This window comes from Venturia canescens, chromosome 2 (genome assembly GCF_019457755.1).
Source record: "Venturia canescens isolate UGA chromosome 2, ASM1945775v1, whole genome shotgun sequence".
Classification (NCBI taxonomy): Eukaryota; Metazoa; Arthropoda; class Insecta; order Hymenoptera; family Ichneumonidae; genus Venturia; species Venturia canescens.
The window spans coordinates 28448626-28463584 of record NC_057422.1 but is presented as its reverse complement, the minus strand read 5'-3'; the positions used below and the strand labels follow the sequence as shown (position 1 = coordinate 28463584).

Below are 14959 nucleotides of genomic sequence, written 5' to 3'. Positions count from 1 at the left end.
TCGTTTACTATTTCTATAGAATTTTTTTCCTGGTTCTAAATCTTTTTTTTATGTCATCCAGAAACAAGAGACCATCAATGTACTTGTCCCAACTTTTTTTTCCCTAGGGGAAGTTTATGGTTTGATATTACGCCTTTTTTCTCAAAAGTTCCTCATTTATGTTATGACGGTTATAGGATTTTAGTATAAATTTCTATGAATCATTTGCTTAGTACATTTTTATAGATTCGATTCTCATACGAACATTTTTTATGGGATAATCTTTTTCATGAAATTATCAGCAAATAAGGGACCATCAATGTACTTTTCCCAATCTTATTTTCCCTAGGTATGATGTTCGGCTTATAAAGTTGGTTTCCACCATAAAAGATCAATTTTTCGTAAAAATTGTAGTGAAAATATTTCATCACAAGTCTGCCCTTGAACTTTGGCGATTTTTTTCCTTATACCCTAATATATTATGCCTATTAGGAACTCAACAGCATGGAGGAATCCGGGATGAGGCCCGAGAAATGAATTTCGGTTTATAATGTTGGTTTCCACGTAAAAGACCAATTTTTCTTCAAAATTGTACTGAAAATATTTCGGCACTGGTTTGGTCTTGGACTTTGGTGATTTTTCTCCTTGTCTTCTAATACGTTTGTCTATTGGGAATTCAAGAGCACGAAGAAATGCGTGTTGTGGGCCATAATATGATTTTCAGCTTATAACGTTGGTTTTCACGAAATAAGATCTATTTTTCGTTAAAATTGTACTGGAAATATTTCGTCACAGGTCTGTCTTTAGACTTTAGCGATTTTTTTCCTTGTACTCTAATATGTTTCGTCTATTTGGAATCCAAGAGCATGGAGAAAAGTGTGTTGCGGGCCAAGATATGATTTTCGGACTATAACGTTGGTTTCCACGAAAAACAACAAATTTCTCGTCAACATTGTACAGAAAATATTCCGTCACAGATCTGTCCATGGAGTTGGGCTATTTTTTTTTATTCTACTCTAATTTGCTATGGTTATTGGCAACCCAAGAGACTGGTAGAAAGCGGGTTGGGGGCCGAGATATGATTTTCGGCTTATAACGTTGGTTTCCGCGACAAAAGATCTATTTTTCGTCAAAATTGTACTGAAAATATTTCGTCACCGGTCTGTCCTTGGCCTTTGGCGATTTTTTCCAAGTCTTCATACCAAGATAGAACTGATGTAAAGATTTCCTTAATAGAACAGATTTTATTTATCCCTTTTCTTCAAAATTCAAATGAAAGATAGATCAAATTCAAGACACGAAAAATCCAACAGATTTGCCTACTTTAAATGTCGCTTTTGCATTCTGAATCTAGAGATTTCATTTCATCCAAAACGTGCCCTCAATGAAATATATTTCCAAAGTTTGCAAGTGGCCGCTGAGGTCCAATTATCCACAGTTTGATAGTTGATGAAAAAAAGTACCCGAAAACTTCTAACATTTATTATGCCAGAACTCAAAGCAGCAAAAAAAAATAAGCGAACTTAATTCAACAGAGCAACAGAATTCAAAGACGTTTAAGGTACCTGCATTGGTTTTGGAGGAAAACCATTTCAGGATAATTCAGAAATGAATTTAGAAATTCGAAAACTCACAATGGTGTAGAAAAAGGACAATTGAAGTATTTAGAAAAGCAGAAGACTTTTGTGATGAATTTTCTAGATTACATGATACGGTTGGAGTAAATGATTTGAATGATTGGCACACACGCTGCAACACAGAAATATCAAAGTTTGGAAGTATTCGCTGTATATCAGTCATACAAACTTCAATACTATTTGAAAAGGAACACTTAAAAAAAAAGGTACCTCTCGCATTTCAAATCTATCCATAAATGAGCAACTGAAGACTTTTATAACCAATTTTTTACTTCATATAGCAGTTACAGTTAGGATCAAAATGTAAAATGAATGGCACAGTATTTAAATTGTACAGTTTGCAGATTTTTGCAGTATTTTAATGATCCGAATCTACAGCATTATAATGAAAAGTTGTCAAAAGTCATGATGTTACATTAAAATGACATAACGCACATTGCATTCAGCAATTCTGTAAGTTTCTAGGGATGTTGGTAGGCATCATATTTGATCGCATCCAAAACTGAGCAACAGTAGACTTATCGGAATAAATTTTTTTCATAATAATTCCGTATTTGTAGTTTGCAAAGTGGAAATACTCAACATACATGTCATTCTATAAGTTTTGTTATCAAAATTTGTGTTTGCATACCGCATTCCTAAGATACGACTTTTCATATCATTAGCAAAAAAAGCATCCAAAGACTTTCTGGAACAAGTTTCCAAATTTATCACTCGACAGACCTAATGGGAAAAGAATAACTACACACTATACCAAGACCAGATTTTTATTTGAAAATCTGATTTACAAAATGTGCAATTCAAGATCATGGTTAGAAACCTCTCGAATCATGTTACCACAATCATCATGAAGGAGTAGAAAATCATAGAACATATATTAGGGAACGAATTAATAATATGAATCGATCCGCTGCAAACTGATGGGGTGAAAACAAGGATCGGAGAGGGTAGAGCCAAACTGAATATCAAGCAAAATATGGGGATGTTTAAAAATAATGATGACACAAGAAACAAATTTATTCAAGTAAACATTTATTCAATTAAAGTTTCTAATATCATTCTAACAGTTGCGTGTATTTTTGTTTTATTTATTCGTATATATAACCTATGTACACATGATATATAACCACGCCACTGACAATATATTCGCACTAGACAATATTTCTCGTACTCTGGTTTAATTTAAGGATTATTTCAGTTAACACTTATTTCCAATTGAAAGAAATAATGAAATCTTGAAAAGTTTCGTTGACATATATGCATCGCGCATTTTTTAGGGTGGGGTTCAATATGTCGAATAACTGAATTGTAGAACGGTCGATATTTCGAAATTTTAAAAGTTGTGATATCAGTTTGGAGAAAAATAAGTTATTCGAAATTCTTATTCCCGATCGACTATTCAGCAGATTGCGCGTTTAATCAAAAATTCCTTCTTTGAATTCATATTTACCCGAAAATATATATTTCAATAGTTTTCATTTCGAATGCAATTTTAACAGACCATCCGAATGTCAAAAGTTCATATTTTCGAATTCAAAATGGAGAGTAATTGTTTTACAGACAGACCAGAATATAGAGTAGCAAAAAATCGAAAGTGAATTTTTCGAACCTATAAAACTTGGATATGCGGAATAGCGATGGCTCGAAAAGGCGAAAGTCAAAATGGCGATGTTTAAAATTGGAGATCACCGGTCTGAGTAAGCGAGTGAGTGAGACGCGTGTATTTGGAGCTCCGCTGCATTTCTTTATTTTGATCGATCGACTTTCTAACGTTTCGCTATTTTGACCGTTCGACTTTTTGGTGTTTCAGTATTTCAACCTCAGTAACATTTGGTCTTTCGTTATTATATTTTCAAAATTGTGAATTTTCACAGTATCGCTGACTGTAGTAATTTATGAATCGAAAGAGTGATAGTCGAATTTTCGAAAAATCGATATTTTAGTCATCGTCCTATGGGCGATTGTTACATTCTATTTTCAATGTAAACGTTCTTCGAACCTTGCAGTTTCTGCTTTATTTATTTTCGGCATTCAAAGCTTTAGTCGAATCTATCCGTCTCCATATTATCATTCGAAGTTTATAAATTCGAGATTTTAACTGTTCGAAATTTTAGTCATTCCAACATTTGATCCCCACCCATTTTTTATATTCTTTTTCACACACACATCACAGACTACATTTACGCGGCCGCTTTGGTACCGGTTTAATATATCACAAATAACAAAATAAATAGTAATATGCACTTCTTTAGATGACGAAAATTGTTTTTTTATTGATCCCGCACGCACTTCGTAATGTCGAAACCCTGTTCATACGATCAAAAACTGACACATGGTTTGTACATATATATATGTATATCAGTCGAATTTATGACTGCTGTTACCAGCTGTGCCGTGCCGTGTACTACGTTCTGAAGTTGACGTCAGATTTCCAATCATCAACAACTAATTTCAAAAACCAATCACAACGTCTAAAAATGGATGTCGTCAGATCCAACGAATCAGAAACTCGAGAGCATCAAAGTGCCTTTGATGGTGTTTATAAATACAGACGCATAAATTCTTGAATGTGTTGGTAACTTTTGCATAATCTTGAGCCCGTGCAAAGTTTTTTCTCAGCAATTACAACACCGATCATGCTGATTTAGGGCGGAATCGAAAGAGAATTACTCAATTGGCTTAAACTTCAATTTTCAAGTTGCTAAATGGCTCCTGAGCTTCGTAATTCAATAAAATCACATGCAAATTTTACCCCCACCACGGCGAATCGTTTTATTCAGAGAAAGTATAGTCTCGGTGAGAGCCTCGGGCCAGCAGACGACAGGGCTGTCAATGTACTTGTCCCGAGACTCTACCGAGTCTCTTGATAAACCGAAAATCATATCCCGGCCTCCAACCCGCTTTCGACCGTGCTCTTGGGTTCCTAATTGACAAAACATATTAGAGTACAAGGAAAAAAATCGCCAAAGTCCAAGAACAGACCTGTGACGAAATATTTCCAGTACAAATTTGACGAAAAATAGGTCTTTTTTTGTGAAAACCAACGTTATAAGCCGAAAATCATAAATAATTCATAGAAATTTAAAGTAAAATCCTATAGTCAACTGAACATAAATAAGGAACTTTTGAGAAAAAAAATGTGATATCAAACCATAAACTTCCCCTAAGAAAAAAAGGTTGGGACAAGTACATTGATGGTCCCTCGTTTGCTGATAATTCCATCCGTAAAACAAACTTTAAAATAAAATTTTTATAAAAAATGGGCAAAAAAATTATTTTATAAAAAAAATACAGAACAATTCGAAAAAAATTTCACAAATCTTGAAAAAACATTATCTTTAAAAAAAACTAAACTGTATCTATTTTTTAAAGTGTTAAAAGAATCAAATAACAAGTAAAAAATAAAAACCGAAAAATCGCGCTTGAAATCATTTTGGAAACCGATGCCTCATTCTTCTTATTTGATTCGAAGGGCTAAATCAATTAAAAAAAATTCCATCTAATTTACGTGCAGCATTAAAATTTATTATATCAATTCGAGGCCAAGTATTTTCTAATAAATTGAAAAAAGTTACCATTTGAGTTACGTGCAGCACTAAAATTTATGATATCAATCGAAGGACAAGTAATTTATGAGTAACTCCAAATTTCAACATTATGGAATTGTTTTAAGAAGCTTTTAAATCCAAAAAAATCACATGCAAGCTAGTCATTTCTTACTCTATGGTGGCAGAGACAATCGATTCTTTTCAGACTTTCAGGATCCCCTGGTATTATTGACAATATTCGACGTCGATTTTGGATCGGTACAAATTATGTTTAAATATGTGTTAAAAGTACTTGTTCGGCCAATCACTTTCCATTCAAAATGAAAATCAATCATAAAAAAACGAAATTGTACGGCAGAATCCGGTTAAAAATTAATTGACATGCGATATATTTTACTAGTTTAATGTTCTTAAAAATAGTGTAGGTTAGTTCTCATACCGAATGGAATTCATTCGCTGGAAGGAATGAGGAGTAAAAATTGCCGTCATTGCAATATAAACTGGGTAAATATTCTGGAAGCTTGAAAATATTTATTGTGCAAAATGTTTTTCATTTATCGATGCACAATAATATCCTTTGTATATTACAGGACAATACGTTTCCACTTTTGATTAAATTAGTGCAATTAAGGGAAAATTACTTGATGATAACTCTCTAAATTCCCTCTACATGAATATTTGTGCTCCATCAGTTCTAGAAAAGCCCTGATCATTTTTATTTGTATAAACAATTTAAATGGAAAGTGATGGGCCGGACAAGTACTTTTAACACATTTTTAAATATAATTTGTATTGATCCAATCGACATCGAATTTTGTAAATAATACCAGAAGATCCTGAAAGAATCGGTTTTCTTATAAGTCTCTGTCACCGCGGAGTAACAAATGACTTTAGCTTTGATGTGATTTTTTTGCATTTAAAATCTTCTCAGAACAATTTCATAATGTTGAAATTTGGAGTTGCTCATAAATTACTTGTCCCCGAATGATATCATGAATTTTAGTGCTGCACGTAACTCAAGTGGTAACTTTTTTCAATTAATTAGAAAATACTTGGCCTCGAATTGATATCATAAATTCTAATGCTGCAAGTAATTTAGATCGAATTTTCGATTCGATGAATTTCGTTGTTAAAATACGATAAGAAGAATGGGCCATCGTTTTTCAAAATGTTTTCAAGCGCGATATTTCGGTTTTTTATTTTTCATGTTTTATTTGAATTTTTTTCACTTTACAAACCAATTGCAGATTCGTATTTTGTTTCAATGTCATGTTTTTTCAGGATTTGTGAAATTTTTTTCGAATTGTTCTGTTGAAATTATTTACATTTGGTTTCATAATTTTTCTATCAATTTCTTTTTACATTTTTAAATTATTCAAAACCAATTTACTAACTGAAAATAATTTATTTGGATTATATCGAGCCTTTAAGAGTGAAAAAGCAAATAAAATTCACTCGTCACACTCTTTTGCATTATATAGAATCATAAAAGTGAGTTTATAAGATTACAGCTCAATTATCAAATAATTTCAAAAGAAAAGTCAATTAGAAAAAATTAATAAGCGTTGGCGAGAGATTAATTGCGAAAAATATCGAAAAATTAAATTATTGCGAGATTTCAATAAAAATCCAATATTATCAAGAAAAATAGCGGAAATAAAATAATTCATGCGAAATAAACTCAAATAAACCATGATTGCAAACAAAAATCATTTATTTTTGTAATTGGATCAAGAAAAACATGCAAAATTGAATAAAACATTTGTCATTTCAATTTAATTTCATTTTTCTTTTGTTTTTCTTTCATGCCCGCTCTTCTTTAACTAGGGAAAAAAAAGGTTGGGACAAGTACATTGATGGTCCCTCGTTTGCTGATAATTCCACCCATAAAAAAAACTTTAAAAAAAAATTTTTTTTAATTGTAAAAAAAATTATTTCATAAAAAAAAATACAGAACAATTCGAAAAAAATTTTACAAATCTTGAAAAAAAATATTAAAGCAAAAACTAATCTGTATCTATTTTTTTAAGTGTCAAAAGAATCAAATAACAAGTAAAAAATAAAAAACCGAAAAATCGGTCTTGAAATCATTTTGGAAACCGATGCCTCATTCTTCTTATTAGATTCGGACAGCTAAATCAACTGAAAAAAATGTCATCTAATTTACGTGCGGCATTAAAATTTATTATATTAATTCGAGGCCAAGTATTTTCTAATGAATTGAAAAAAGTTACCACTTGAATTACGTGCAGCATTAAAATTTATGATATCAATCGGTGGACAAGTATTTTATTAGTAACTCCAAATTTTGACATTATTAAATTCTTCCAAGAAGCTTTTAAATCCAAAAAAATCACATGAAAGCTAGTCATTTCTTACTCTATGGTGGCAGAGACTTATAAGAAAATCGACTCTTCTCAGACTTTCAGGATCCTCTGGTATTATTCACAAAATTCGACGTCGATTGGATCGATACAAATTATGTTTAAATATGTGTTAAAAGTACTTGTCCGGCCCATCACTTTCCGTTTAAGTTGTTTATCCAAATAAAAGTCAGGGCTTGTCTAGAACTGATGGATTACAAGTATTCATGCAGAGGGAATTGAGAGAATTATCTTCAAGTAATTTTTACTTAATTGCACTAATTTAATAAAAAACGGAAACAAATTACTCCGCAATATAGAAGGGATATTATTGTGCATCGATAAATGAAAAAAATTGTACATAATGTATATGTTCGAGCTTCCAAAATAACGCTGCAGTTTACATTCGATGACGGCAATTTTTACTTCCCACTTATTCTTCCAGCGAACGAGTTCCATTCGGAATAAGAACTAACCTATAATATTATTAAGAACATTAAATTAATAATGAATCGCATTTCAACAAACTTTTAACGAGATTCTGCCGTGCCATTTCGTTTTTTTATGATTGATTCTTTATTGAATGAATAGTGATGGGCCGGACAAGTACTTTTAACACATATTTAAACATAATTTGTATCGATCCAATCGACGTCGAATTTTGTGAATAATACCAGAGGATCCTGAAAGTCTGAGAAGAGTCGATTTTCTTATAAGTCTCTGCCACCATAGAGTAAGAAATGACTAGCTTTCATGTGATTTTTTTGGATTTAAAAGCTTCTTGGAAGAATTTAATAATGTCAAAATTTGGAGTTACTAATAAAATACTTGTCCACCGATTGATATCATAAATTTTAATGCTGCACGTAATTCAAGTGGTAACTTTTTTCAATTCATTAGAAAATACTTGGCCTCGAATTAATATAATAAATTTTAATGCCGCACGTAAATTAGATGACATTTTTTTCAGTTGATTTAGCTGTCCGAATCTAATAAGAAGAATGAGGCATCGGTTTCCAAAATGATTTCAAGACCAATTTTTCGGTTTTTTATTTTTTACTTGTTATTTGATTCTTTTGACACTTAAAAAAATCGATACAGATTAGTTTTTGCTTTAATATTTTTTTTCAAGATTTGTAAAATTTTTTTCGAATTGTTCTGTATTTTTTTTTATGAAATAATTTTTTTTACAATTAAAAAAAATTTTTTTTTAAAGTTTTTTTTATGGGTGGAATTATCAGCAAACGAGGGACCATCAATGTACTTGTCCCAACCTTTTTTTTCCCTAGGGGAAGTTTATGGTTTGATATCACGTCTTTTTTCTCAAAAGATCCTTATTTATGTTCAGATGACTGTAAGATTTTAGTTTAAATTTCTATGAATTGTTTATAATTTTCGGCGTATAACGTTGGTTTTCACGAAAAAAGACCTATTTTTCGTCGAAATTGTACTGAAAATATTTCGATAGAGGTTTAGTCTTGGACTTTTGTGATTTTTCTCCTTGTCTTCTAATATGTTTCGTCCATTGGGAACTCAAGAACATGGAGCAATGCGTGTTGCGGGCCGAGATATGATTTTCGGCTGATAACGTTAGGAAAAAGAAAGGAAAAGAGGAAAGATAGATCAAATTCAAGACACAACAAATCCAACAGAATTGGCCCTTTTTAAATGTTGCTTTTGCATTCTGAATCTAGACATTTTCGTGTCATTCAAAACGTGTCCCCGATGAAATATATTTCCAAAGTTTGCAAGTGGCCGCTGAGATCCAATTATCCAGTTTGATAGTTGCTGAAAAAAGGCACCCGGAAACATTTATTATGTCAGAACTCAAAGAAGCAAAAAAAACTGAGCGTACTTAATTCAACAGAGCAACCGAATTCAAAGACGTTTAGGGTATCTGCATTTGTTTTGGCGAAAAACAATTTCAGGAGAATTCAGGAACGAATTTAAAAGTTTAAAAACTCAGAATAAAATAGAAAACGGAAAATTTAGGAATTTAGAGGAGCTGAAGACGTTTGTGATGAATTTTTGAGATTACATGTTACGGTTGGAGTAAAGAATTTAAATGATTGGCACACATGCTGCGACACAAAAATATGAAAGTTTGGAGGTATTCGCTTCATACCGCAGTAATACAAACTTCAATAGTATTTAAAAAGAAATACTTTAAAACTTACTAAACCAAGTTCTATTACTCATTCTCATAATCAAAGATAGGGGGTGATACTTAACACACATATTTATGCACAGAAATTTCAGAGTTCGCAGGTATCTGCTGCGATTCAATGTATCTGCGCAATAAATTTTGAAGACAGCAATTTAAAATCTATCCATAAATGAGCAACTGAAGACTTCTGTGATGAGTGTTTACTTCATATATATGTTACAGTTAGTTTTAAAAAGTAAAATGCGTGACACAGTATATCAATTTTAGAATTCGCAGATTTTTGCTGTATTTCAATAATCCAAATCTATAGTATTATAGAGAAAAGTTGGTAAAAGTCATGATGTTATGTTGAAATTACATAGCGAACATTGTATTCAGAAATTCTGTATGTTCCCATGGATGTTAGCAGGCATTATATTTGATCGCATCCAAAACTGAGCAACTGTAGACTTAGCGTAATGAATCTTTTCACTAATAATTCCACATTTGTAGTTTGCAAAGTGAGAATACTCAATATTACCATAATTAAAGATAGGAGGTGATACTTAGCACATATATTTATCCACAGAAATTTTAAAGTTCGCAGCTATCTGCTGCAATTCAATGTATCTGCGCAATGAGTTTGGAAAACAGCAATTTCAAATCAAATTTCAAAGCATAAATGAGCAACTGAAGACTTTTCTAATGAATTTTTCACTTCATATTTATGTTGCAGTGAGAGTCAAAAAGTAAAATGAATGGCAAAGTATATAAATTTTATAGTTTGCAGATTTGTGCTGTATTTCAATGATCCAAATCTATATAGTATTATAGTGAAAAGTTGTTCAAAGTCATGATGTTCCATTAAAATGACATAGCGCATATAACATTTAGAAATTCTGTAGGTTTCCATGATGTTGGCAGGCATTATACTCAATCGCATCCAAAACTGAGCAACTGTAGACATATCGTAATGAATGTTTTCACCAATAATTCCACATTTGCAGTTTGCGGAGTAGGAATACTCAACATACACGTTATTTCATAAGTATTGTTGTCAAAATTTGTGTTTGCCTACCGCATTCAGAAGATTCAACTTTTCATACTATCAGCAAAAAAAACATCCTAAGACTTTTTGGAACAAGTTTCAAAATTTATTACTCGTCAGACCAGGTGGAAAAAGTATAACTACACTTATATCAACACCAGAAACTGTTTTGAGAATCAGATATACAAAGTGTGCGATTGATGATCATAGTCGGAAACCACTTGAATTACGTTACCACAATCAGCATGAAGAAATATTAGACAATCATAGGACACATATTAGGAAACCAATTAATAATATGTATCCATCCGCTGCAAACCGATGGAGTCAAAACAAGGATCGGATAGAGCAGAGCCAAACTCAATAGGAAGCAAAATATGGGAATATTCAAAAATAATGATGACACAAGAAATAAATTAGAAAACATTTATTCAATTGAAGTTTCTAACATCATACTAACAGTTCCGTGTGTTTTTGTTTTATTAATTATTTATCAACCATGTCATTTCAGATCAAAAAGAAAATTTGAGGTTATAGGTTGACGCACGTTTTTCCTCACAACTTTGAACCTTTAGAACTCTTTTCGATTAACTGATTTGACTTAGAAAGTTTATATTATTTACCAACTATACGGACGTTCGTTACATTTGTCGCGCCTTCGTAACGTCAAACGCCGGCTGATTCGTTAACACACAACTATCAAAGCGAACTCGTATACATAATCTAATTACACACATGACATATAACCATGCTTTAACTGACGATATATTTACACTGGACAATATCCCTCGCACACTCGTTCAATTGAAGGAATTAATACTTATTTCCAATCGAACGAAATAATAAAATCTGCATCACCCAAAAACACACGGATCACAGACTACATTTACGCGGCCGCTTTTATACCGGTTTAATTCACTAAAAGACCGGTTTTCTTAATATTATGACACCACATCACTATTTTTACTAAAATAATAAATATTATGCACTCTACTAAACAACAAACATTTTTTAAAATTGAATTTAGACCGCACTTTATTATGTCGAAACTACGTTTGTTCATGATGCTATCAAAAACTGACAGGACGAAGTCTGAGCGTGGTTACGTTCATGGAGTGTGACCGTGGATACGTTTATGGAGTTTAAACGTGGTCTGTCAGATGGAGTGAGCCAATCAGAATGCGTTGAGATACAACTCTACTACCACTAACTCACGTCAAAACGCGTATACGTATACGTCGAACTCGTAATGTGTCAGTAACTTTTGCATAATCTTGAGCCCGTGCAAAGTTTTTTCTCAACAATTACGCCACCGATCATGCTCATTTTGCGCGGAATCGAAAGAGAACTTATTAATTAATCTCCAGTTCAATTTTCAAAGTCTCAGATGACTTATGAGTTTCGTATTTGAACAATATGACATGCCAATTTTACCCCCACCACGGCGAATCGTTTTATTCAGAGAAAGTATACTCGGCGAGAGCCTCAGGCCAGCAGACGACAGAGCTGTCAATGTACTTGTCCCGAGACTCTACCGAGTCTCTTGACATAGAATTGCTCGAATCCACGCGTGACGGTGTGCACAAGCACAAACGTATCGTTACAATATATGTATAGTTCTCTCGCCAGGTACGCAATTACGAGTGGGAGAGAGAGTAGAGGGGTTAGTGCGTTCAGTGGACTGGGCGAAACGAAACGGGACAAAAGTCACGTTTCGTGCAAAGGGCGTATGTCTAAAAGTAAGCAAACGCTACTTAAGTCTTTCTGACTCCAAGCGACTAGAGCGTACCGAAACACTCGATTTGAATCGCCTGAATCATCATATCTCGGGATTGAATGAACAAATTTACTTGAGACAGGGATCAATTGAAAGAGAAATATCGAAAAAAAATCATCACCAATTTTCAGATTTTTAACTGCAATAGTTTGTTCGTGAGAACGGTTCGAAAAACGTTATGACGTCATAAATCGACATATTCGCGTATATAAGAGTGTGGCAGGGCTCGCGTTGACTTTTCTATTACACTCTCGTTTTTTTTTTTAATACTTGACGTCGAGCCGCTACGGTGTCTCTTGACATCTTTTGCCTTTCGCACTACCTTCGTATATCATTCGGGATCGCGAAACTTAGGCGTTCCCTTTCGCGTGGCCGAGGTTCACGTTATTGTTATCGTTCGGAATTTCCGTCGCCTCGTTTTACGTTAGGGTTTATTGCGATCGAAATATCGCATCGGGATTTACCTGATGTCGATTAGTTACGTTGCGAACTCAGGTAGGCCGCGTACTAAATTTTAGCTACCTGCCGGTACATAGGGCCAATGGCAAATAAAATTACTATTTTCTGTCCGGATTATTATTTTGTTCAAATTTAATTGACGCGATCAAACCTCTTTTGTTTTGTATAGTTTTTTCTCTTGAACTTGTGAATAAATAGCGGATATTTTTCCGAATCTTAAATTTTTTGTCAACTATTTTTTTGTATTGCGAAATTGTTACTTACCCCCATGGATCCGCCCCTCTACCTTTTGTATCTCAGTCTGAGCTGAGTAGTCGGACCGTCCTCAGTTATTCGTGTCTCTCGAGCACTCGAGAATGAGCAAAAAACAAGCCGAGTAATTCGGCGGTACTTTGTAGCTGGCGCCCAGTTTATTCTCGTAGCCGGAGAGTTGCGCGAGTAGAGGTGAATGAACAGAGAAGGGACAGATCGTACCTTCTGGGAAAATCTCGTTACAGTATATAACGCCATTCACTTACTTGCGAAAACTAACGCGCTGTGAACACTGACCCTTTTAGGGAACAGAAGGGACCTTTACTCACTGGTGTTTGTAGGTAAACTGCCAGACTCGGGCATTCGTTGGGCCTTCAGTCCCCAGTACTACCTAGACTCTCTATTTGTAAGAGCGAATTTCGAGTTTGAAATTTCGACTGTTCCTTCAAAGACCCAATGTGTACACGGCGGGTTAATGTCTTTGCGTGCGGATATCTTCAAAATTCGGTCAAACCCTTTTCATTACAATTTCGGTAATATCGTACCCTGTTTTCTAATGTTTGTTTTCCCATAAATTACTATTAAAACGAGCCTTTACCATTATATTTGTTTGCAGGTCTCTCGGATGTATAATATACGAATTAATCGTTGGGACTCCACCGTTTCAGGCTACGTCGATACTTCATTTAGTTCGATTAATACGTTATGAAACAGTCAAATGGCCTGAATTTATTTCACCGTCTTGCAAGTCTTTTTTGCAGGTAATGTTTTTGGAATTATTATATACTTTTGGTGTATGGAGTATTCCCCACTGAATAAGTCAGCGAAAAATTCGTGAAATCCCGAAAAACGTGCGAACCATTAATACTTTCAGCCATTTTGAGTTGTTGAGATGTGAAGTTTTCACATGCCGAGAGTCTTACCGCGCATGCGTAAGCAAAACTTAGTGTTAAGGCATCAGTGCGCACGACTTGCGTTACCGGTAATTCTCGGGCAGTTGATTCCCTGACCGTTGTATACGAAACGTGCACAGCGTGTATCTTTGTATCAAATGAAATTATTCTTTCTCGATCGATTATTATGTCGTCATTCTTCCCCTCTTCGATAATTCTCAACAGATTATGGGCCCAGGCAAGCAGCCTACGTAACACTACTATCGAAGTGCGGAAAAGAGAGAAAACGATTATCTCGGTTTATTTCACATTCTTTATTGGTGGTCAACACGTAGTCGCCATTGTAGTCCACCAGTATTCGCGTACGGAAATATAATCGAACGGAAATGGCGGAATCAATTCTTGTAAAGTACATCAAAAAGTTTAATGGCTCGAATTTCCAAGCGTGGAATTTTCGAATGAATTTGATACTTATCGCGAACGCAGTTCAAGACATCAACACGGGTGAGCGAGTCATGCCGGCAAACGCAGACTCAGCCGAAGCCAAAAAGTGGGTGAAAGACGACGCGACAGCCATGTGCATAGTTTTATCGACAATATAAGATTCCCAGCTCGACTGTTTGCTCAACTGTATCACAGCAAAGCAAATGTGGGACAAATTGGTGAGAGTTCACAAGCAGAAATTAGCGTCGAACAAGATGCTACTGCTACAAGCATTTCATGGACATCGGATGGAATCAGGCGAGTCGGTTGTACAATACGTTTCTCGGGTACAAAACATGGCGTCTCAGCTGAAGGATCTGGGAGAAGCGGTTTCGGACACGGCCATCATGGCGAAGGTTCTCGGAAGTCTACCG

The 14959-nt window shown here is 34.2% G+C and overlaps 1 protein-coding gene across 2 annotated transcripts in view; it reads left to right on the top strand.

Moving 5' to 3' along the window:
- fu (STKc_STK36 domain-containing protein fused) overlaps positions 1 to 14959 on the top strand; it is a 316353-nt gene that overhangs the window by 147918 nt on the left and 153476 nt on the right. For both annotated transcript variants that reach the window (XM_043413204.1, XM_043413205.1), the window contains one exon: positions 13826 to 13970. In XM_043413204.1, the coding sequence (XP_043269139.1) occupies positions 13826 to 13970 (145 nt within the window). The remainder of the gene's footprint in view (positions 1 to 13825; positions 13971 to 14959) is intronic.